This window comes from Erythrolamprus reginae, chromosome Z, assembly GCF_031021105.1.
Source record: "Erythrolamprus reginae isolate rEryReg1 chromosome Z, rEryReg1.hap1, whole genome shotgun sequence".
NCBI lineage: Eukaryota > Metazoa > Chordata > Lepidosauria > Squamata > Dipsadidae > Erythrolamprus > Erythrolamprus reginae.
Window position 1 is genome coordinate 9,022,071 of NC_091963.1, and position 26,330 is coordinate 9,048,400.

The 26,330-nt window shown below is 41.9% G+C and overlaps 1 protein-coding gene across 1 annotated transcript in view; it reads right to left on the reverse strand.

The window, feature by feature from the left end:
- Positions 1-26,330, reverse strand: part of WDR86 (WD repeat domain 86) — a 56,340-nt gene that overhangs the window by 27,447 nt on the left and 2,563 nt on the right. The window contains exons 2-4 of the mRNA XM_070726462.1: positions 14,128-14,360; positions 10,891-11,032; positions 9,587-10,025 (exon numbers count right to left, since the gene is read on the reverse strand). Coding sequence (XP_070582563.1) covers positions 9,587-10,025; positions 10,891-11,032; positions 14,128-14,290 — 744 coding nt within the window. The 5' untranslated portion in view covers positions 14,291-14,360. The remainder of the gene's footprint in view (positions 1-9,586; positions 10,026-10,890; positions 11,033-14,127; positions 14,361-26,330) is intronic.

Genomic DNA, 26,330 nt, shown 5'->3' on the forward strand with positions numbered 1-26,330 from the left:
TGTCTGTCTGTCTGTCTGTCTGTCTGTCTGTCTATCTATCTATCTATCTATCTATCTATCTATCTATCTATCTATCTATCTATCTATCTATTAGATTTGTATGCTGCCCCTCTCCGTAGACTCAGGGCGGCTAACAACAATAATAAAACAGCAAATGACAAATCTAATATTTAAAATAACTAAAAAAAACCTTATTAAAAACCAAACATACACTTTGTCCTCGCTTTCTTACCTATGAGCTTTAGGGAGTTCCCTCTCGTCCTAGTGTTGTGTGATAGAGAATAGAATTTTTCTCTATCCACCTTTTCTATCCCATGCATGATTTTATACACTTCGATCAAGTCACCCCTTAAACGCCGTCTTTCAAGGCGGGAGAGACCAAGGCTGGCCTTTGTGCATAGGGACTTGCCAGAAACCAGAAGGGTTGGTCTTCTATTTTCCGGCATGAGAATGCATGCTAGCCAGCTGATTGTTCCGTGCGCATGTGCAACAGTAATTGGGAGACTTGCTGGCCAGAAGTTCATTTTCCAGTGTGTGTGTGACTCCTGGGCAGCCCCACTTCCTGGTTGCTTCCCAGGTGAGTGTGTGCTCCCTTCTCAGCACTCAGTGCCAAAAAGATGTATGATGTTGAATAAGACACCCAGACCAGTGATGGCGAACCTTTTTTGGTCTGCGCACCAAAAAGGGGAGTGTGCGTGTGCTAGGATGCGCACACCTGCCCACATCCATTCCCTGCCCCCATTCATGAGCATTCCCACTACTGCCCTGCGCATGCACACAATCCCCGCCAATCCCGCGCATGCATACAGGCCTCACTGAAGCCTGGGATGGACTAAAAAATGGTCAAACTGGAAGATCGGAAAAAACAGATTTCCGGTTTAGTCCCTTGTGCTGTTTTTCTCCTTCTGGAGCCTTCAGGAAAGCTCCAGAGTGCGAAAAACAGGATAACAAACAAACCAGAAGTCTGTTTTCTGCGTTGTTTTGCTTCCCGGGGCTACGCAGAAACTTTCCTGAAGTTTCCTGGAGAGTGAAACAGGGTTCACCAGGCTTGCAAATCAGCTGGCTAGCACGCGCATGTACATTGGAGCTGACATAGGGCAACCCCTTGCGTGCCCTCCGATATGGTTTCATGTGCCGCCTGTGGCACGCATGGCATAGGTTCGCCATCATGGGCCTAGACAGTCTGAGCATTGAACCATGTGAAGGCTGAGTGGCTTTAAAAATATTAGAGAAGACCCTTGAATTAACTTCTTTAACAGGGGTGTCAAGCTCAAGCCCTGTGGGCTGCATCTGGCCCACAAGGGTCCTTAGATCTGGCCCATGGGGTTGGGCCGTCCTGGAAACAGCAAAGAATGGGCCATGGCGCCTCTGCCAGTGAAAACAGAGTTTGAGAAGGCCACATGCAGCCCCCCTGGGCCCCATTTTCACTGGCAGAGGGCTAGAAAAACAAACTAAAAGCAAAACAAAACAAAAGGAGAAATGTTTCCCCTTTCGCCTTCGAGCATGCAAGAAGGGACAGGAGAGGAGAAAGGGAAAGAGGAAAGAAAAAGAAGGGAAGATGGGAAGAGAGGAAAGAAGGAAAAAGAAGGAAAGAGGGAAAGGAAGAAGAAAGGAGAATGAAGAGGGAAGGGAAAAGAAGGGGGGAGGGAAGGAGGGAGGGAGGGAGGAAAGAAGGAAAGAAGGAAGGAAGGAAAGAAGGAAGGAAGGAAGGAAAGAAGGAAGGAAGGAAGGAAGGAAAGAAGGTAGGAAGGAAGGAAGGAAAGAAGGAAGGAAGGAAGAAAGAAAGAAAGGAAGGAAAGAAGGAAGGAAGGAAGGAAAGAAGGAAGGAAGGAAGAAAGAAAGAAAGGAAGGAAGGAAAGAAGGAAGGAAGGAAGGAAAGAAGGAAGGAAGGAAGAAAGAAAGGAAAGAAGGAAGGAAGGAAGGAAGGAAGGAAGGAAGGAAGGAAGGAAGGAAGGAAGGAAGGAAGGATATTATAATCAGAGTGAGGGAACCCTTAACACGAATTACTTTGAGTGGCTATGGTCGCACCTACCCTGGCCATACCAACCCCATCCCCCCAGAGGTCAAACACAACCCTGATGTGGCCTTCAATGAAATTGAGTTTGACACCCCTGTTCTAATTAGCACATTATTTCTCAACCTTGACAGTTTGAACATATGTAAACTTCAAATCCCAGAAATCCCCAGCAGGCATGCTGGCTGGAGAATTCTGGGAGTGGAATTCCATACATCTTCAAGCTGCCAAAGTTGTGCAAACATTATGTATTACCCTGTTTCCCCGATAGTAAGACACCCCCGATTGTAAGACGTATCGGGGGTTTCAGGGGGGTCGGCTAATATAAGCCGTACCCCGAAAGTAAGACATATGTCTTACTTTCGGGGAAACACGGGGGTATTGCCGCCTCCCTCTCATCTAGCTGCGCGCCGCCTCCTGTCCACGTCCGCACCGTCCCCCTCTCCATACGTCACCGCGTCTGCCACCTCCCTCTGATCTTAATGAGCACCACCTCCTGCCCACTTCCGCGCCGCCCCCCCTCCATACGTCACCGCGTCTGCCGCCTCCGTCTGATCCAAATGAGCGCCGCCTCCTGCCCACTTCCGTGCCGCCCCCCCTCCATACATCACCGCATCTGCCGCCTCCGTCTGATCCAAATGAGCGCCGCCTCCTGCCCACTTCCGCGCCGCCCCCCCTCCATACGTCACCGCGTCTAAATGTTAATTTTATGGTTAAAACAAAAAATTCGACAATTTTTTTCCAATATAAGACATACCCCAAAAGTAAGACATAGTGGGGCTTTTGGGGATAAAAAGAAAGTAAGACACTGTCTTACTTTCGGGGAAACACGGTAGTGAGTTTGAAAAACACTGATACCTCTGAAGGGGCGTGCATAAGTGCACCAGTGTGCCTTCCGTCCCCTGTCCAATTGTCTCTCCTTATCTCATTTATCTTTTCTTCCTTTCAAATACGTTCACCTATACTTTTATATCTTATCTTCTATTCTTTTCTTTACTTATATTATTACATATCTTTCTCTTTCAATGTGTATTATGTATTGGACTAACTAACTAACTAACTAACTAACTAACTAACTAACTAACTAACTAACTAAATAAATAAATAAATAAATAAATAAATAAATAAATAAATAAATAAATAAATAAGAGATTAAATAAGCGCTGTGGTGGCCCAGTGGTAAGAATGTGATATTGCAGGCTAATTCTGTTGACAGCCAGCAGTTCGATTCTCACCGGCTCAAGGTTAACTCAGCCTTTTCTTTCCGAGGTTGGTAAAAATGAGCATCCAAGATTGTTGAGGGCAATAGGCTGACTCTATCACCCACTTAGAGAGGATTATAAAGCTTCCTGAAGGGGTGTATAAGTTTAAGCACCATTGCCAAGGTTAAAACGATCTCCGCTTGTTGCATTTCTAATTTAAAATTTTCTGGAATCTATATTAAGGACAGATACTGTATTTCTGAATGAACTGTGAAAAGCAATTCAATTCAAACTAAAAAGTTTGAAGCAAGATCGTCTGTAAGTATTTACTTAATAACGTTCAAACATAAAAGTAAAATCTACATTTTTTATTTATTCTGCCAATGTTTGTATTATTGAAAATCTTCCCTCCTAGGCAACGTTTCTCAACTTTGGTAGCTTTAAGACACGAGGATCTCAGTCCCCAGAATTCCCCAGTCAGAATGCTGGGATTTGCAGTTCATATTTATGAATAGTCACGCTAAGGGCTTGATTATTTACAGTGCTGTCTCCTGCCACGTGCCTCCCGGAGACCAATAAGATCTCACAGACTCGGCCTTCTCTGGATCCCATCGACTAAGCAATGTAGGTTGGTGGGACCATGAGGGAGGGCCTTCTATGTGGCTGCCCCGGCTCTATGGAACCAACTCCCCCCTGCTCCCATTCTACTGGCCTTCTGAAAGGCTGTCAAGACCTGGCTTTGCTGGCAGGCCTGGGGGTCGTGAATTTTAACATCTGGAACGGCCAAGTCATGTTTGATTGGTATGTATGTTGTCTGATAGATTGGATTTATGGGTTCTATAATGGGGGTTTATAGCTTTAGCATATTAGTTATTTAATTGGGTTTTTTATAGTTTATTATTGATCTTTTGACTTCTTTTTATTTTGTGTTATATTTGTAGTGTTGTAAGCCACCCGAGTCCTACAGGATTGGGCGCCCTAGAAGTTAAATAGATAGGTAGGTAGGTAGGAGATAGATAGATAGATAGATAGATAGATAGATAGATAGATAGAGCTGCCAAGATTGAAAACCGCTGCTCTGCAGAAAGTTTTTGGCAAATACTTGATTAATATTCTTTTTTACAAAGCTTCCATGTGCTGCAAATCCATCATTCCATTCTCAAAAATCTCTTGAAGGAATGAATGCTTCTAATAGTGATCCATTATTTTATTTTATTTTTTTTTAAAATGTCCATGCAATCTCCCACAACATTCATTTGGCTAATGGGATGGAAAAATAACCGAGCCTCGGGCTCAAAGTATCCTATATCACCAGACACATACCAAGTACATTACAAGGAAACCTATGCAGGTCCTCTGCTGTGTTTATTGTCAAAATAAAATAAAGTGGTCAATCAAGGAAAAACACACTTTATTTTTTTCCCCTCTCTTTCATTAGAAAGACAGACGTGCCATTCATCAACAAAAGCAAGGATTGATTTTGCTTTTAGGGAGAAGGGCGGCATACAAATCTAATAAATAATAACAAGAACAACAAGAACAACAAGAACAAGAACAAGAACAACAACAACAACAATAATATATTTTCTAAGATTTGGAAGGGACAGAAGTGGTAGTCGGAAAAAGAATCTTTTTAACAATAGTTTTTTCAAATATACCATGTTTTTTGGAGTATAATAATAATAATTAATAATAATAATTTATTGGATTTGTATGCCGCCCCTCTCCGTAGACCTTTTGCCTCCCTAAAAGAGGCTGATAATTTAGGTGTGTCTTATACTCTGAATGTAGCATTTTTTTCAACCCTAACTAGAAACATAGAAACATAGAAGACTGACGGCAGAAAAAGACCCCATGGTCCATCTAGTCTGCCCTTTTACTATTTCCTGTATTTTATCTTACAATGGATATATGTTTATCCCAGGCATGTTTAAATTCGGTTACTGTGGATTTACCAACCACGTCTGCTGGAAGTTTGTTCCAAGGATCTACTACTCTTTCAGTAAAATAATATTTTCTCATGTTGCCTTTGATCTTTCCCCCAACTAACTAGTTGCTAATGATCTTCCCAGCTCTTACCTTGCAGGCCCTAAGTCTTTGCAGGTTTTTTCATAGCTCTAATTTGCTCTAACCAAGTGCTAACGACGTTCCCAGCTCTTACCAACTTGCAAGCTCTTTCATTGTTTCTCTCTGTGAAGAATGTTTTCCAAGCCCTAAGTCTTTGAAGGGCTTTTTCCATTGGTCTACTTGCTCCTATTGTTTCTTTCCAGGTGCTAATGATGTTCCCAGCTCTTACTGGTTTGCAAGCACTTTCATTGTTACTCTCTCTGAATAAAGTTTTTTTTAAAGCACTAACCATAAAATAATGTGTTGAAGCTGACCAGACTAAGGACGCTAGTTAGATGAATACCTGGGAAGCAGATTCTTTCCCCTATTTTTCTCCCCCAAAACTAAGGTGCATCTTATACTCCAAAAAATATGGTACATAGTCCTTGATTTACAACGATCCATTTAGTGACCTTTCAAAATTACAGCAGCACTGAGAAAGGGGACTTACAACCGTTTTTCACACTTACAACTGTTGCAGCATTTCTTTGGTCACGTGATCAAAAGCCAGACCTTGTCAGCTGACTCATATTTACGACGATTGCGGTGTCTAAGAGCCATATAGTCACCTTTTGTGACCTTCTGACAAGCAAAGTCAATGGGGAGATTAACAATCATCTTATTAACAATTGCAGAGATTCGTTTAACACATGAGTTATAAAATGGGGCAAAACTCAGTTAACAAACATCTCACTTAGCAATATAAATTTTGGGCTCAGTTGTGGTTGTAAGTCAAGGACTACCCTGTTTCCAGGGGCGGGTTGCACTTATTGCTGCTACTGAAGCGGATATGCTACTGAAGCGGATATGCCAGCAGATATGGCTCTGCGTACCACCTGTAGCACCCGTGCCATAGGTTTGCCATCACTGGACTAGGGGGTTGAGTTCGTGCTAGTGCTGCGTCCATGAGGCAAGGCAAGTATTGGGGCAAGGATGGCCTGGATTTGGGGGCCCGGCTGTGAGATAAACCCATGTGGCAGAGGTCTTCAAACTCGGCAACTTTACGACTTGTGGACTTCAACTCCCAGAATTCTATAGCCAGCAAAGTTGGCTGGAGAATTCTGGGAGTTGAAGTCCATAAGTCTTAAAGTTGCCAAGTTTGAAGACCTCTGCCATGTGGGGTGTGTGGGGGCAGCTCCACTCTGCCCCACCTCACGGCGGCAGCATTGATGAGCCACTGCCGCAAGCAAGCAGAAGATGTGGGCCTCCCTTACATGGAAACAAAATAAGACACCCCCCCCCCCAAAATAGTGCATATTTTCGGACCCAAAAGAAAATAAAACCTGGTCTCATTTTCGAGGCAATGCGGGGTACCTATACAGTATATTTAGTTTTAGCAATAACTTTTGTAAAGCATGGCCAGAGAGAGACAATTCCAATTTATAATCCGAAGATGGCTTAGCTGGTCTCCTCAGCTGGCTTTGAAAAAGGTTTTATTTGCTCTGTTGGAGCATGGCACAGATCACAGGAAGCAAGAACAATTTGACTCGGAGCCTGTTCCAAGCCTTGATAAAAGATCAAAATATTCCTGGAAAAAGCAGATGCTAATATTTCATAGGTACGTCAAAGAAATTTGGAACACTGTGGATTCCTAGAAGAATTTATTTTTATTTATCGAAATTATTTATATAGCAGCCCGTCTTCTAATCTAACCAAATGTCTCCTGCACACCCACTGGCAGAAAACAATTATTTATATTTCGAGTAACCAATTGCTGTAATAATCACTCCATCATGGATTCTTTTCCCCAAAACTATCCATAATTTTAAGGTGAGCTATCCAGCCATCTGCTTTTCTAGGCACAGGTAGTCCTCATCTTACAACCATTTGGTCAGTGACCATTCAAAATTTAAATGAAAAGAGTAATTAGCAACCAGTTATCGCAGTAGTGGGATGCTGCCAGAAGTGATAATTTTGTGCTGCTCCATGGCTCTGGAGTGCAAGTGTGGGATCGAGCGCAATTTTGCTTCTCACACCTGTGCAGGTAGCAAAATCTCACACAGGGATGTGAATGCGGGCGCGTTTCGGTGAGGTTTTTTGCTTTCCTGCACAATTTTGCTTCCCCGCACGTGTGTCCAGGGGTCGGCAGCAGGCAGGATGGGGTGGAACACAGTTCCACCAGCGGAAATGAAGATGTGTGCGCAGCTGCAGCTGATCGGTGGCTGTCACTTCCTGGATTACTGGTCTCGGCTTGGCTCTCCTTTTTTCCCCTGCTGCTGCTGCTGTGTCTGTGCTCCTTGCTTTTTTCCTCTTTCCTCCTTCCTGGCCTCAGACGAGCTTCCCTCTCTCCTGCCCGGCTCCCCTCCAGCCTCCCGCGGCCACCTCCCGCCTGAGGTGCAAGCAGAAGGCGTGGGTGGAAGCGGTGCTGGCAGCATCTATGCTTCTGGCCGCCCCCGTTCGCCTAGCTACCCAGCCTGAGGCAGGGGAATGACCCAGGAAGGAGAGCGCAGGAAACGCAAAGCAACCCCAGCGAGCGACACTGGTAAGGTTGTAAGTCGAGGACTTAACAGTTCACTTGAGCGATGATGACCGTTCAAGCAACTCTCACCTGATCACATGGCCAGCAAGCCACTCCTACCCAGTCATGTGACCATTAAGCCACACCCACAAAATAAGCCACACCCACAGTGTGGCAGTAAAATGCTTGCCTGCCCATTACTGCATGAGATTTTGCTACCTGCACAGGTGTGGGAAGCAAAATTGCCCTTGACCCCACACTCGTACTCCAGAGTCATGGAGCTGTGCACAATTATCCCTTCTGGCAGCAGCCCCCCAATGAGTTATCACCCTTATGACTGTTAGAACAGCCTTGATCACAAATTTGAACTCTCGACAACTAGAATGGATTTATGATGGTTATACAGGGTCCTGGGGTTACGTGATTTCCATTTGCAACTTCCTATCTGGCTTCTGATAAGAAAAATCAACGAGGGAAGCCAAATTTCTTTAATGACCATGTGTTTCACTTAATGACCACTTTGGTTAACAATGGAAATTCTGACCCCAATTGCGTTTGTAAGTTGAAAACTACCTGTACCAAAGTATTACTTTTTCTTAATTACCTTACATACATATTAAACACTTTCCTTGGAATCTATGATTTGGCTTCACTGCAGGTATTATTGTTCAACCAAGAAATAATAAAAACAATACTAAGAAAGAAAAGGACACACCGACTGACATCTATTGATCTTACTTTTGCTCCCCAGAAATTCTCCAGGTTTTGCTACGCATGAGTATACGCATCTCCAACACTACTTCCTCATATGATTGCTTCCAACTCCTTTCCATGGTTTTTATAAACTATGGTTCCTTGAATAAACCACAATATGTGGGCCCACAGGTTACTGTCCTAAATCATGGGTTAGAAACCACAATAGCTAAGTTTTTCTAATGGTATGATCCAAAACCCACATTATGGATAACAGCAGTCAAGTTAGTTTTCTTCTATTCACCATGGGATAGGCTGGATTGTGAATCTGCTCAGCTAGCTATCTTATGGATTACAATTCTCTCTTAGCAAGAATATTTTTTTGTCATTTTTACTTTTTTTAGAAGTAATTGTCTTTTAATGCTTTCAATAGTGTAAGCCACCCAGAATTGTTTTGAAATGAGATGAGTGGCAAAAAAGAATTAATAAATCAGATCCATAGAGGATGGAAGGATGGATGGATGGATGGATGGGTAGATAGGTAGGTAGGTAGGTACGTATGGATGGATGGATGGATGGATAGATGGATGGATGGATATAAGACAGATGATAAATAGATAGATATACTGTAGATAATATAAAGATAGGCAGACGACAGACTCTACACAAATAGAATGGAATGGAATGGAATAGGAATAGGAATGGGAATAGGAATAGGAATAAGAATAAGAATAGAATAGAATAGAATAGATGAATGGAATGGAAAGGAAAGGAAAGGGAAGGAAAATATAGAATGGGATGGGATGGGATGGAATAAATTAGAGTGGAGTGGAGTGGAGTGGAGTGGAGCGGAGCGGAGCGGAGCGGAGCGGAGCAGAGCAGAGCAGAGCAGAGTAGAGTAGAGTAGAAAGACAGACAGACATAGATAGATCTGTTAGGATGCTGCTGCTTTGTTAAGAATCCTTCCCCAATTCTATATGTCCAGCTCTTCTGTCGTTCCTTCTTCAAACCAGTTTCCTGTCCTGCACTTCTTCCTCCCCACAAAAAAAATTTCAGTTGCACACATGCTGCAAACGTCAATGCCACCTTTGGGAGAAACGGAGCCTCTCTTACCTCGAGGCAAATGATGGATCCTTGGTGCTCTTTGAAGACTCTCAGCTGTTCCCCTGTCACAATGTTCCAAGTCCGGATGGTGTAGTCAGTGCTTCCCGAAAAGAGCTCCCTATTCGGAGCGTCAAGTATCAGGCATAAGACGGCCCCAGTGTGTCCCAGCAGGGTCTGGTGGCAGCGCCCAGTGGACACCCACCAGACCTTGACAGTGCAGTCCGTGCTCCCCGTCACCAGGAAGTCTTGGCTTAGCTCCTCCACCTCTTCCATCGCTTCCTCCATCTCTTCCTCTTCAAGGACGTCCTTCGGAGAGTAGAGCGCCAGGGCCAGGACGCAGTTGCGATGGCCCCGAAACTCCTGGATCGGTTTTTCCTTATCCACACTCCAGCAGCGCGCAGTCCTGTCGTAGGATCCACTGAAGAGGTAGTCCTTGAAAACTAGGATTCTGTTGGGAGAGAAAAACGCAAATTTGAGCCGAGGTGGTGCAGTGGTTAGGGTGCAGAACTGCAGGCCACTAAAGCTGACTGCTAGATCTGAAGGTCAGCGGTTCAAATCTCATCACCGGCTCAAGGTTGACTCAGCCTTCCATCCTTCCGAGGTGGGTAAAATGAGGGCCCGGATTGTGGGGGCAATAGGCTGGCTCTGTTAAAAAGTGTTATTGCTAACATGTTGTAAGCCGCCCTGAGTCTAAGGAGAAGGGCAGCATTAAAAAAATCAAATCAAATCAAATCAAATCAAATAAATAAACAAATAAAATAAATAAATAAATAAATAAATAAATAAAATAAAATAAATAAAATAAATAAAATAAATAAAATAAATAAAATAAATAAAATAAATAAAATAAATAAAATAAATAAAATAAATAAAATAAATAAAATAAATAAAATAAATAAAATAAATAAAATAAATAAAATAAATAAAATAAATAAAATAAATGAATGAATGAATGAACGAACGAACGAACGAACGAACAAACAAACAAACAAACAAACAAACAAAAAATAAAAATAAAAAAATAAACAAACAAACAAATAACCAAACAAATAACCAAATAAATGAAGTGGAGTACGTGGGAAATGGTTCTTGAGAAAAGGCAAGTAGGTAAGTAGGTAGCAGTAAAAGAGGAATGGAAAAATCCCTATTTGTAGATCAGTGTTTTTCAGTCTTGGAAAGTTTAAGGTGGGCAAATGTCATGCTCTCTGGGGAATTCTGGGAAAGAAATCTGAGAAGGAGAGAGGGAGAGGGACAAAGAGAAATAAAGAGAGAGGAGGGAGCAGGAAACATAAGTAATCACCCTTAGTATGTACCTATTCACAATGGATGTATGTCCACGATAAATAGCAAGACACCTTCCAGTCATCATATCCCATTTTCTGATAGTGTGATCTGCACTGCTGGTGAAAGCAACTTCGTTTTCTAAGTGACAAAATGTGATGTAGCTTTCATGGCCTGGAATGAATGAATAAACAGAGAGACAGACAGATCAATCCTATTGCAGTCATTTCAATGATGGATCAGGTAGGAATAGCAATAATATTTAGACATATATACTGCTTCATAGTGCTTTTACAGCTCCCTCTAAGCAGTTTGCAGAATCAGCCTATTGCCCCTAACAATCTGGGTCCTCATTTTACCCACCTCGGAAGGATGGAAGGCTGAGTCAACCTTGAGCTGGTGGTGAGATCTGAACTGCAAATTTGAACTACAGCTAGCATTTAGCTGCAGGGATGGACTAAATTCCAACAGAAATGGATCCACTATTGGAAGTTCCGAAGGACCAGATTGGAGATACAGTAGTTCACCCTGGAGAAAACCAATCTCTGTGGTTGTTGGGGGATCAATATTGACTAGATAAGGGGTCTCCAAGCTTGGCAACTTTAAGCTTTGCTGGCTGAGGAACTCTGGGAATTGAAGTCCACAAGTCTTAAAGTTGCCAAGCTTGGGGAGTCCTGAATTAGATGGTTCATAACCCAGGCATACAAAAATATTTTTTTTGTAATCATCACAATTTATCTTGCACAAGTGCATATAGTTTTTCTGTAGCAGGTATAGTTTCCATGGAGCAGACCATTATTATAAGGAATAGAATAGAATAGAATAGAATAGAATTTTATTGGCCAAGTGTGATTGGACACACAAGGAATTTGTCTTGGTGCATATGTTCTCAGGGTACATAAGAGAAAAAGATACATTTGTCAAGAATCATGTGGTACAACACTTAATGATTGTCATAGGGGTCAAATAAGCAATGAAGAAACAATCAATATTAATAAAAATCTTAGGATACAAGCAACAAGTTACAGTCATATAGTCCTAAGTGGAAGGAAAAGGACGATAGGAATGATGAGAAAAACTAGTAGAAATAGAAGTGTAGATTTAATAAAAAGTCTGATAGTATTGAGGGAATTATTTGTTTAGTAGAGTGATGCGTTCGGGGAAAAAATGTTCTTGTGTCTAGTTGTCTTGGTGGGTGTTGTGGTTAGCACTGGCCCAGCTCCTGCCCCAAGGAATGTGGAGGTGGAGGAAACATCCACATGCCACAGGCCTGTTTTGCTCCCGAAAGAAGCATGAGTGACAGGGAAGAGGGGAGTTTGGTAGACAGCCCAGGAGGAGATCAATCTTCCTTATCATCCCTGGATTCTGAACAAGAACTTATGACAGACCCACACATGCGGAGAGTGATGCATACAAGAGAACAACTGAAGGATTATTATAGGAGATAAGTGAGGCCACCTGTGGTTGGGTGGGGCTGCTATAATTAGTGCTACAGATAAAAAGAGCAGTGTTCTGATTTAGCCTTGTGGAAGTTTATCTGATTCATAGTTTTGTCAAGATTGTGGTTTTGCTGTTTCCCTGTTCAAGACTGTGTGTGGACTTTCTGGACTTTGGACTTGGACTCAATTTCCCAATTACTAGGTGAGAAATTAATTGCATTTAACCTGTGCCTTGTGTGTATCAGAAAATCTCTTTTACAGTTTAAAAGGGAGTTTTTTCTGTTTTCTGTTGATAAAAACTTTTGGTTTTCCTTCTATTGTGTGGTGTGTGTCTTTCTGGATTAATTACCCTGTAATTACAGGACACGCTGGCAGAACAGTGTCCAGTGCTCTGTAGTGACATTTTGAGGGTAGGAGTTGAAACAGTTTGTGTTCAGGATGCGAGAGGAAATATACTGGCGACATTAAGAAAAACAGGCATTCAAAAAAATATTTTTTGTAAACAGTTGGCCTTGTACTTTTCTGAATCATTTTTTTGTTCCGGTTTCAAAAATGTATATAGTTTTTCTGTAGCAGGTATAGTTTCCATGGAGCAGCATCATTATTATAAGGTATAGGAAATATACTGGCAACATTAAGAAAACAGTAACACAGGCATTCAAAAAAATATTTTTTGTAATCATCACAGTTGGCTTGTAGCAGGTATAGTTTCCATGGAGCAGCATCATTATTATAAGGTAGAATAAATATACTGGCAACATTAAGAAAACAGTAATTACCACATACATTGAAAATGTAGATATAACGTAATAACAAAAATGCTTCTATATCAGAAACTTTATGTGATAGAGCAAAACTAAGCATATTTTTGGAATCAGCACATCAAACTCCATAAAACAGACATATTACCTTTGCTGATGGTTTTGTGTGTATGTGTGTGTTGACCAGTGTAATCAATTTACCATATTTTTGGAGTATAAGACGCACCCTTTTCCTCCCTAAAAGAGACTGATAATTTGGGCGTGTCTTATACTCTGAATGTAGCTTTTTTCCAGCCCTAACTAGTTTGTTTGATTGATTTGATTTGATTTGATTTGTATGCCGCCCCTCTCTGCAGACTCGGGGTGGCTAACAACAGTAAAAAGACAACGTAAACAAATCTAATATTAAAAAATCTAAAAACCCCAATTTAAAAGATCAGTCATACATGCAGTCATACCATACATAAATTTTATAAGCCTAGGGGAAGAGAATGTTAATGACCTTCCCAACTCTTACTTTGCAGGCTCCTTCATTATTTCTCTCTGCAAAGAATGTTTTCCAAGCCCTAAGTCTTTGCAGGATTTTTTTTTATTGCTCAAACTTGCTCCAAATAAGTTTCTCTCCAGCCCTAACTAGGTGCTAACAATGTTCCCAGCTCTTACCAGCTAGCAAGCTCTTTCATTGTTACTCTCTGCAAAGAATGTTTTCCAAGCCCCAAGTCTTTGCAGGGTTTTCCCCCATTGCTCTACTTGCTCCGAATGTTTCTTTCCAGGTGATAACGATGTTCCCAGCTCTTATTGGCTTGCAAATTCTTTCATTGTTACTCTCTCTGAATAAAGTTTTTTAAAGCCCTAACCAGGGGATAAATAAAGGGATAAAATGTGCTGGCTAAAGATGCTAGCCAGATGAATACTTAGAAAGTAGGTTCTTTTCCCTATTTTCCTCCCCCAAAACTAAGGTGCGTCTTATACTCTGAAAAATACGGTATATCCCAGAACCAAAAGACAAATTTTGGACCAGAAGATCCCTACCGTCCCTCCCAACTCTGTTATTCTGTAATTTGCCTACCTTGAAAGTGGGCCTGGCATTGGTTGTTGGCAGTGCTCCAGAGTCGTGCCGTTCCATCTTCACTGCCTGTTAACAGCCACTGCCCGTCGGGACTCAGGCTGATCCAGTTGATGCCGCCTTGGTGATCAGTGCAAATTTTGAGGGCTGAAGAACTGCTCCCCATTCTGCCACAAGGCAGGAGCTGGAATGGGAACACCCATCAAGTCCAGATCATCGTATGGTTAGGAGAAAGCCTTTGAAAAACAAACATTGTGAAATCTAGTTAAGCCATTTTTTTGGGGGGGGGGGGATCAGCAACGAGCCGTTGCTTTCTGTTACGAACACATAACATTCAAATGATACATTATCCTAAATTACTCAGGCGCACAACTGTATTTCCTTAGCCAGAAGTGCAGCCTCATCAAACAAAGCACATATTACTCCATAGTACATCATGAAGCTGACCTTGAAAAAAAAAAAATGTCAGGAGACTTCCGGTGATTCAGAATTTCACAGGGAGGGATATGGACCCAAACCTACTGAAGTGCTGACATCGTTCTCAATTTTCGAACAGAAAATAAGGGCTTTTGTTTGTTTGTTTTGTGCAAGAAAAGCAAAAAAATACAGGAAGTTCTCATCTATATACCATATTTTTTGGAATATAAGACACACCCTTTTCCTTCCCTAAAATGGCTGATAATCTGGTGCTTCGTATTATTATTATTATTATTATTATTATTATTATTATTATTATTATTATTATTTAGATTTGTATGCCGCCCCTCTCCGAAGACTCGGGGTGGCTCACAACAGTAATAAAAACAATATAGTAGTGGAACAAATCTAATATTAAAAACATATAAAACCCTATCATTATTTAAAACAGTACAGTGGTACCTCGAGATACGAGTTTAATTCGTTCCGGACCTGGGCTCTTAAGTCGAGCAGCTCTTATCTCGAACGACTTTTCCCCATAGGAATTAATGTAAATAATTTTAATTGGTTCCAGCCCTCAAAAAACTCACAAAGTTAGTCTAAATTATGCAGAAAGACATGTTTTTAATGAGGAAATGTACATGTACATATAAATGAATAATGAAGTTTCTTTCACTTAACTTGTAAACTTTCTTAAACTTTTAAATTTACATATGTTCAACTTCTCTGCCACCCAATCCTGTACGACAGAGGTCCCCAACTCTTTTTGCACCAGGGACCGGCTTTAAGCGATCAAGAGAGGAATGGGTGAATGAATGGACGGAGAGTGGGAAGGAAGGAAGGAAAGAGGGAAGGGACAGGAACAGAGGAAGGAAGCAAGGAAACTTATGAAAGGGGAGAGTAAGAGAGGAATGAGTGAAGGGAGGGAGGGAGGGAAGAAGGTGGGAAGGAGAAAGAAAAGAAGAAATAGAGGAAGGGAAGGTAAAAGAGAAAGAAAAAGAGCAAGCAAGCAAGCAAGCAAGCAAGAAAGAAAGAAAGAAAGAAAGAAAGAAAGAAAGAAAGGGGGAAGGGACAGGAACAGAGGAAGGAAGGAAGGAAACTTATGAAAGGGGAGAGTAAGAGAGGAATGAGTGAAGGGAGGGAGGGAGGGAAGAAGGTGGGAAGGAGAAAGAAAAGAAGAAATAGAGGAATGGAAGGTAAAAGAGAGAAAGAAAAAGAGCAAGAAAGAAAGCAAGAAAGAAAGGGGGAAGGGACAGGAACAGAGGAAGGAAGCAAGGAAACTTATGAAAGGGGAGAGTAAGAGAGGAATGAGTGAAGGGAGGGAGGGAAGAAGGTGGGAAGGAGAAAGAAAAGAAGAAATAGAAGGGAAGGTAAAACAGAGAAAGAAAAAGAGCAAGAAAGAAAGCTGCAAGCACCCCCCCGAGCCCCCCAGGCCGGCTGCAACCTTTTAAAACACGCGCGCCGCTTCGCAGCTGTCTCCTGAAGCCGAACGCGGAAGTTAGCGTTTGGCTTCAGGAGACAGCTCCTTGGCGCTTGTATCTCGAATTTGGGCTTGTAAGTAGAACAAAAATATCTCTCCCCTCCCAGCTCTTATCTCGAGTTGCTCTTAAGTAGAGCAGCTCTTATGTCGGGGTTCCACTGTACATTCATATATATATACTCTGAATGTAGCTTTTTTTCCCCAGCCCTAACTAGCTGCTAACAATTTTCCCAGCTCTTACCTTGCAGGCTCTTTCATTATTTTCAAACATTCTACAGATAATGTTTTCCAAGTCCTAAATCTTTGCAGGGTCTTTTTCATTGCTCTAACTTGCTCCGAATAAGTTTCTTTCCAGCCCTAACCAGGTACTAATGATGTTACCTGCTTCCAAGCCCTTTCATTGTTACTCTCTGTGAAGAATGTTTTCTAAACTCTGCCTTTGTAGATTTTTAAAAATTCTCTACTTGCTCCAGATGTTTCTTTCCAGCCCTAAGCAGGTGCTAACAATGTTCTCAGCTCTTACAAGTTATTTCACTGTTACTCTCTGCAAATAATGTTTTCCAAGCCCTAAGGCTTTCTAGGTTTTTTTTTCATTGCTCTAACTTGCTCCGAATAAGTTTCTTTCTAGCCCTAACCAGGTTCTAACAATGTTCCCAGCTCTTACCGGCTTGCAAGCTCTCATTGTTACTCTCTAGGAAGAATGTTTTACAAGCCCTAAGTCTTTGCAGGGTTTTTTCCATTGCTCTATTTGCTTTGAATGTTTATTTCCAAGTGCTAATGATGTTCCCTAGCTCTTACTGTCTTGCAAGCTCCTTCAATAATTACTCTCTCCAAATAAAGTTTTTTTAAAGCACTAACCAGGGGATAAAATAATGTGCTGGAGCTGACTAGACTAAGGATGCCAGCCAGATGAATTTATTTTATTTATTATTTAGATTTGTATGCCGCCCCTCTCCGAATACCTTGTAAGCATTATTTTCCTTGCCAAAAACTAGGGTGCGTCTTATAATCCAAAAAATAGGGTAAATAAAAATGAAAATGTTTGTTTGTTCATGATCTAAAATCTCTGAAAGTTCATCACAAATTGAGCAGGGGTTGGACTAGAACACACCCAAGGTCCCTTCCAAAGTCTGTTATGAAAAAATTGAGCAAAGGGTTCAACTACAAGACCTCCAAGGTTCCTTCCAATTCTTATTGTGAATAAAAGTTGAGCAGGGGATTGGACTAGAAGACCTCTAGGTTCTTTCCAACTGCATTACTTAATTGATAAATAAATAAATACTGCTGGCAGTGGGCAGAGATTGCCTGCAAGGCTGCATACTAACCATTGTGCCACTATACAGTACAAATAACACAATCACATTTGCAATAAATCTCACACCAGTGATACAGCAGTATTTGTGCCGTTAGTGGAAAAAGCTGTTCAGATATGCTGGACTGATTCCCTGCATTAAGCTACTTGAAGCCTTAATGCTTTGTTTTTATAAGGCTTTTTAATGTTTTTTAAAAGTATAGATAATTTTTAGATACTTATTGTTTTAGCTTCGTTGTACATCGTCTAGAGACCCTTGATCAGTATGTTGAGCTACATGAAGTGGACAAATAAATAAATAAAATAAGTGAAATAAACTCCGGAATTGCAAAACATCTGGGATAATTCCCATACCACTATTGTAACTGAAAGGTGATACGCCATTCACCTCTGGATCAACTCTTCAGTTGCATAAACATTTCTTACTAAGACAGCAAAAAAATATTCAAATAAAATAACATAAAGTATTAGGCACTTACGATTCACAGGAAGCACAATTTATAAAGCACCTACAATTCGCAGGAAGTCAGCAACTTTGGGGAGTTTTAGAGACTTTTCAATGTGAATGAGATTACCTGTTGCAGGGCCTGGACAAATCTTTTTTTCATCATAAAAGCTTACAGAGATCTTGCATTGAGCAGTTTTATACTGCTCTATTCAAGTAGCTTAATATAATAATAATAATAATAATAATAATAATAACAACAACAACAACAACAACAACAACAACAACAACAACAGAATTGGAAGGTACCTTACAGGTCTTCCAGTCCAACCTCCTGCTTAGGTAGAAACCCTACACTATTCCAGACAGATGGTTATCCAACATCTACTTAAAAACCTCCAGTGCTGGGGCATTCACAACTTCTGGAGGCAAGCTGTTCAACTGATCAATCGTTCTGACTGTCAAGAAATTTCTCCTTAGTTCTAAGTTACTTCTCTCATTTAGTTTCCACCCATTGCTTCTGCTTCTATCTCAGGTGCTTTGGAGAATAGATTGACCCCTTCTTCTTTGTAGCAGCCCCCGAGTTATTGGAAGACTGCTATCATGTCTCCCCTGGTCGTTCTTTTCATCAAACTATCCATGCCCAGTTCCTGCGACCATTCTTCATATGTTTTGGCCTCCAGTCCCCTAATCATCTTTGTTGCTCTTCTCTGCACTCTTTCTAGAGTCTCAACATCCTTTTTGCATTGTGGAGACTAGAATTGAATGCAGTATTCCAAGTGCGGCCTTACTAAGGCCTTGTAAAGTGGTATTAACACTTCATGTGATCTTGATTCTATATCCTCTGCTAATGCAGCCTAGAACTGTGTTGGCTTTTTTGGCAGCTGCTGCACACGGCTGGCTCCTATTTAAATGCTCGTCCACTAGGACTCCAAGATCCCTCTCACAGTTACTACTGTTGAGCAAGGTACCATGTATACTGTACCTATGCATTTTGTTTTTCTTGCCTAAATGTAGAACCTTACTTTTTTCACCATTGAATTTCATTTTATCAACTTGACCTTGAGGTCCATTCTAAATGAAAGGACCAAGTCACTTTTTTCAGGGTCACTAAATGAATGGATTAGATCTGGATTCCATGCATGCACAGCAAGCAAAATCTTTTTTTTAAAAAAAACTTTATTAATTATTAACATTAAAAACAAGACAAAACTAATACAGAACGAAGACTAAAGACCAAAAATAAAACAAATATAAATTTGCCAACCTACTTGTTGGCATTGCAACTACAGCTTTCTAACTATTATTTTCTATAAGAGTCTTAGCCGTGATAATTTCACACTTATGTCCAATATTTTGAAAAAGATTTTGCAAGCCAAATCTTATGAGGACATGTGCACGAGCGAGATTTCGGTGATTTTTTTCAGATATTTTTGCTTCCGTGCATGCGCAGGAGCGAAAAATCGCCCAAAATCACTTAAATCTGGCTTGCGTGAGCATCCTCACATGGGATTTCCCTTGCTGCGCATACACAGAAGCCAAATCTTGTGCAGGGTGCACATGCGCACTTCATGGGTGTGCAGCTGCGCATGCATCCCATAATTTCCTACTGGGACAGAGCACTTGACCGCACCGGCTGCTGTCCATCACTGCTGGCATTCCATTTGCACTGGTCCTTCTGGTTTCTGGCACATGATGCCAGTAGGTCAGTGCACATACAGGAAATTGGAAGATCATGTTCCCGGCATGCGCATGTGCACCGAGTGGCTCTCTTCCAGTTTCCAGTGCTGCCCTGCATGTAAAGACCAGCTGGCTGGCATGCCAGAACCCAGAAGAGCAACGGGCGACAGTTTGTGTGCCTGGAGAGATGGCTCTGCGTGCCACTTCCGGCACACGTGCCGTAGATTTGTCATCAGGGCTCTATACATCACCCATCATGTCCAAAATAGACAACATTTTTGATGGAAGTTGCAGAGATGAAGCCCTACATGGCATCGAACCAGATTATTTACGAGACCGTCTTCTGCCTCATGTCTCCCAGCGGAAGGTCAGGTCCCACAGAGTCGGCCTTCCCCAGGTCCCATCAGCTAGATAATGTCGCCTGGCAGGGCCTAGGGGAAGAGCCTTTTCTGTGGTGGCCCTGGCCCATTGGAGCAAACTCCCTCCAGAGATTCGCACAGCCCCCACCCTCTCTGCCTTCCGCAAGAGTCTAAAGACCCATCTTTGCCGACAGGCTTGGGGCCGCTAAGATCAACATCTAGCCCCAGCTGACGAATTAATTCATGCCTGAATATGAGTGACTGGTTTTTTAAGAAACTGGGGTTTTTAGTATGCTTTTAATTTTAGATTTCTACATGTGATGTATTATTTTGTTGTGAGCCACCCCGAGTCCGAGAAATAGGGTGGCATAAAAATCAATCAATCAGTCTAACTAACTAACTAATAATATCCTTTGAATCTTTGCATTTTGATTCTAATCTCTCCCCTTTTTCCAAATAATGCCCCGAGGAGGTGCCTGGGAGCCGAAGGGAAGCCTTAGTTACCTTCTTTGCACCCTTAGATTAGTGTAATATGTAAATATTCATAAATCATTTTGCTCCAGGAAGCTGGTTGTAATGTATAAATATTCATAATTCATTTTGCTCCAGGAAGCTGGAGGCATATCAGGGAAGCGTAAGGCCCAACTCGTATTAATTCATGTTCTGTTGCGATCTCATATTGGAATGTCATGCACCGCGGTACCAAAGTTTTGGTGTTGCGTTTCATTGTTTTGTGTGGCACTTAGTTACAGGCACATGAAAAATAAATCAACTAATTTTGCTCTCTTTATCACCGGATTTTGCAAAGCACCATTTCTCAACCTTAGCAACTTTAAAATGTTTGGGTTCCCCAGGCAGCAATTTTGAGAATTGAAATCCAGACATCTTAGAAGCTGCTGAGGTTGAAAAATGCTTCTCTGGAGTCCAAATTATATTTCTTTTATCGCCGAGACTTGAATACTGTCCACCAACAGGCCACGGCAACTTCATATATGACATCATGGCAAAAAAAGACACCCGTGATGACATTTGGATCATTTTCATACAGTTATCACTTGCTCCATGAATACCAATGAACTACAAACAATCCTCAACTTATGACTATTTGTTTAGCAACTGTTTGAAATGATGAGTGTGTTTAAAAAACTAACTTAGGGCGGTCCACATACAGTGATACTTTGTCTTACAAACTTAATTGGTTCCAGGACGAGGTTCTTAAAGTGAACAGTTTGTAAGATGAAACAGTGTTTCCCATAGGAATCAATGGAAAAGCGATTAATGCCTGCAAGCCCAAAATTCACCCCTTTTGCCAGCTGAAGCGCCCGTTTTTGTGCTGCTGGGATTCCCCTGAGGCTCCCCTCCATGGGAAACCCTACCTCTATGTTTTTGCGATGCTGCAGGGGAATCCCAGCGTCGCAAAAACGAGCGCTTCATTGGCAACGGAAGTCCAGAGGTGGGGTTTCCCAGTGAAGGGAGCATCAGTGAAATTGCAGCATTGCAAAAACACCAAAGTCCTCAAAACCCCACCTCCAGACCAGTGTTCCCTCTAATTTTTTTTTGGGGGGGGCCCGGAAAAGTATAGTGTCTGAGCGGCAGTCCTTTCAGGACTGGGCGGCACAGAAACAATAAATAAATAAATAAATAAATAGATAGATAGATAGATCGATAGATAGATCGATAGATAGATAGATCGATAGATCGATAGATCGATAGATCGATAGATCGATAGATCGATAGATAGATAGATAGATAGATAGATAAATAGATAAATAGATAAATAGATAAATAGATAAATAGATAAATAAATAAATAAATAAATAAATAAATAAATAAATACCCCACCCTGTTTTGCCTCAGAGAATTTCAAAATAAAATACTGTACTGTACTGTAAGTGAGCTCATAATAGGGCAACTCTATCAATATCAAAATGCCACTTAAATAGTTGAGCTACTTTCAAACTAGATTTTGATTTTCTTTCTCTCTTCCTTACTCCCATTCTTTTTCTTTCTCTTTTCCTTCCTCTCTTTTTTCTATCTGTTTCTCTCTCTTCCTCTCTCTCCCCTTCCCTCTCACTCTTTCCCTCTCGGCTTCTGGGCAGGTTTGGAAAACTCTGAGTTGATGATGATTTTTAAGTGAGCGATTGCTCACTGCTCAGCTTAGAGGGAACTATGCTCCAGACCTCTGTGTTTTTGCGATGCTGTGATTTCACTGAGGCTCCCCTCGCTGGGAAACCCCACCTCCGGACTTCCGTTGCCAGCGAAGCGCCCATTTTTGCGCTGCTGGATTCCCCTGCTGGGATTCCCCTGCAGCATCACAAAAACACAGAAGTCCAGAGGTGGGGGTTCCCATTGAGGGGAGCCTCAGGGGAATCCCAGCAGCGCAAAAACAGGGGCTTCGCTGGCAATGGAAGTCCGGAGATGGGGCATCCCAGTGGCGGCGGTGGGTTTGTAAGGTGAAAATAGTTTGTAAGAAGAGGCAAAAAAACCTTAAACCCCGGGTTTGTATCTCGAAAAGTTTGTATGATGAGACGTTTGTAAGACGAGGCATCACTGTACTTATTTTCATCACTCTAAGGCAGTGATGGCGAACCCTTTTTTGGCTTGAGTGCCAAAAGGGTGAGTCCGTGCACGCCATAGTGTGCGCGTGAGTGCGCACAACCATAATGAAATGCTCCCCCTCTGCACATGTGCACAACCCCCATGCATGTACACAAACACCCACACCCACTTCCACCCGCGCGTGCACCTAGGCCTCACTGAAGCCTCTGGACTTCCAGGAAGCCCATTGGGGTGTTTTTCACTCTCCCCAGGGTTTGAGGAACTCTTCTGAATTCTGGGGAGAGTGAAAAATGACACAATGGGCCAACCAGAAGTTCTCAACTTTCTGTTGGCCAGTTGAGCCATCTTTCACCATCCCCAGGTTTCGGCTTTCCTGAACCCTGCAGATGGCAAAAAACGGCCCAACAGGCCAACCAGAAGTTCGTTTCTGAAGTTCCAATTGGCCTCTTGGGCTGTTTTTCACCGTCGCCAGCCTTCAGGAGGCTTTACTGAGCCCTAGGGTAAGCGACAATGGCTGAAAAGGATGAAAATCAGCTGGCCAGCAAGAGCACACCTGCTGGATCCGATATAGGGCAATGACTTGCGTGCCCTCAGATATGGGTCTGTGGCACTGATGTCATAGGTTCGCCATCCCTGCTCTCCGGTCATCTGAATGCAATTCTGGTGCTTGATAATTGGTATGTATTTATGATGATCGAATGGCTCCTTGCCTGTCCATCAACTAAGTCAATGGGGGAAGCTGAATGGATTTTGCAGAAAAATTGGGCAAAGTCATATTTATCTATTTATTTATTTATTTTGACTTCTATGCCGCCTGATCCCGAAAGACTCAGGGCGGCTTACAACACTTATTATAAAATTATAATAACAGCAACAAGAAAAAGAAGTCAAGAAAAAGGACGACAAATTTAATAACTGAATCACTTGATGTTAGAATTCCGGTCCCAATTCTGCTTGTAAGTTGAAGACTACTTGTAGTTTACTATTCCCCAACTATAGGTAGTCCCTGACTTATAAAAGTGCACTTAGTGGCCATTTGAAAAGACAACAGCACTGAAAAAGGCGACATGCCCGTTTTTCACACTTATGACCATTGCAGCATCCCCAATGGTCATGTGGTCAGAATTCGGATGCTTGGCAACTGGCTCATGTGATCCCCTCCTGACAGGCAGAATCCTCGGAGAGAGGCGGCATATAAATCCAATGAATGAGTGAGTGAATGAATGAATGTCAAATGGGAAAACAGATTCTTTTAACAAACAAGCTGTTACTAACTGAACTATTGTAGCGATTTGCTTAACAACTGCAGCAAGAAAGGTCATAAAGTGAGGCAAAACTTATTTATTTATTTACTTATTTGTTTGTTTGTTTATTCATTCATTCATTCATTCCTTTTTTAATTAATTAATTAATTCAATTTTTATGCTGCCCTTCTCCTTAGACTCAGGGCGGCTTACCACATGTTAGCAATAGCACTTTTAAACAGAGCCAGCCTATTTCCCCCACAATCCGGGTCCTCATTTTACCCACCTCAGAAGGATGGAAGGCTACGTCAACCTTGAGCCGGTGATGAGATTTGAACCGCTGACCTACAGATCTACCATCAGCTTCAGCAGCTGACACTACCTGCTGCACCACTACCTACTCTATTAAACAAATATCTCACTTAGCAATGGACATTTTGGGCTCAATTGTGGTCATCAGTTGCATACTGCCTATTCTTCCGTGAAATGGGTGGGTTCCAGGGCCAGATTGCTACTGCTGCTGCTCCCGGTGCGCTGCATGTGCAGTTTCAGTTGTGTTGCATGTGTTTTTTCTTCGGCACATACACCGGAAACAAAAATGCACTGAAATCTCATGAGGAGACACACGCGCATGTGAGATTTTGGCATTTTTTTGCCTCTGCACACGCGCGGAAGCAAATAATTGCCGAATCTCTCTCGAGTGCATGTCCCCTCACAGGATTTGGCTTCTGTGCATGCGCATGAAACAAAAAATTATGAAAAAAGTTGGCGGCACCCATAGGACTGCTACCAGAGCGACCATGTGCAAATTGTGCAATCTGGCGGCCGCTACTGGTGGGTAGTCCGCTACTACACCAGCAGCAACCCACTACTGGTAGGATCCATAGTTTAATGCAATATAGTTCAGGGGTGTCAAACTTCCGGTATCACACTGGCCACGCCCACCTGCTGGCCACATCCACACCATTTAGTGAAGGAGGGGAGTTGTGATACGTCACATGATGACACCGGAATGATGCAAGTTTGACACCCCTGATCTAGGTTATTATGTGGGGGGGGATATATAGACCCCTTGCAATCCATGGCTGCGGTGAAAGAATAAGCAAGGACATCCATTATTTTTTATATAAAATTTTTAAAATTGATTTTTATAACAACAAACATTCACGCAACACATAACACTGTGCTCAGTGTTAAGTGACCACCACCAAACAACATTCATACCCCTGCACCAAAATGGGGGCATAATTTATACATACCATTTTAACTCAAGAACAATATACATCTATTTACATATTTAAAACGGGATTCTAATTTATTCTTTATAGCTTGGTCTCAAAGTCTACTGACCACGTATCCCATTGTCCCATAAGTTCCCGCAAATTAGTTTCATTCAGCCGAATTCATCCTCTTATCCATAATCTCAAATTGAATATGATCCACCATGTACCAATACCCACAAGGATATCCATTATAAACAATAATTATTTGTATGAACCAGTGACAGTATCTATGCAGCAGGTTACTCTATGCAGAGTTGCCAGTTCTTCAGGGCTGACTTCGTAAGCCACATTGACATGTGATTTGCTTACTTTTGGCTTAGCCATGGTACTTATAAATCATGGTTTATGATTTAATTGGTTGGGCTAAGACAGCGATTAAGAAATCCCAGAAGGTCAGGGCGACCTAATCTAAGTTCTGCTGAAAATAGTATGTGCCACAAACAGTACCAAGAATTCACAAAAGGAATAGAATTGATTATAGGAAGGTAAATAGAATCAGAGAGATTATTCTGCTCTTCTTAATTTTCTTATTTCACGAGACTTGACTTGGCTGATCTCAAAAAGCTAATTGTAGGTAGTCTTCAGCTTATGGTCACAATTGAAGCCAGAATTTCCCTGCTATACATGTTGTTTAGAGAGACATGCCTAATTTGACAGTGTTGAGGGAATTATGTTTAATAGAGTGATGGCTGTGAAAAAGCTGTTCTTGTGTCTAATTGTCTTGGTGTGTAGTATTCTATAGCATCTGTTTGAGCATAGGAGTTGAAACAGTTTGTGTCCAGGATGCAAGGGGTCAGTAAATATTTCCGCCGCCCTCTTTTTGACTCGTGCTGTATACAGGTCCTCAATGGAAGGCAGGTTGGCAGCAATTGTTTTTTCTGCATTCTGATTCTCCTTTGAAGTCTGTGTCGGTCTTGCTGGGTTGCAGAACCAAACCAGACAGTTATAGAGGTGCAGATGACAGACTCAATGATTCCTCTGTAGAACTGGATCAGCAGCTCCTTGGGCAGTTTGAACTTCCTGAGTTGGCGCAGAAAGAACATTCCTTGTTGTGCTTTTTTGATGTTTTTGATGTTAGGTGACCATTTTAGGCCTTGAGATATGATAGAACCTAGAAGTTTGAAGGTCTCTACTGTTGATATTGTGTTGTCTAGTATTGTGAGAGGTGGTAATATAGGTTTTCTTCTAAAACCCACCACCATTTCTATGGGTTTTGAATGTATTCAGTTCCAGATTGTTCCAGGTACACCACAAGGTTAGTTGTTCAACTTCCCATCTATATGCAGATTCATCATTGTCTCAAACGAGTCTGGTCACTGTTGTGTCATCTGCGAACTTAGTTTAACAGATGGATCGTTTGATTGGTATAGAGAAATGGAGAGAGCACACAGCCTTGGGGGGGCACAGGGTGCTGTGCTAATTGTACA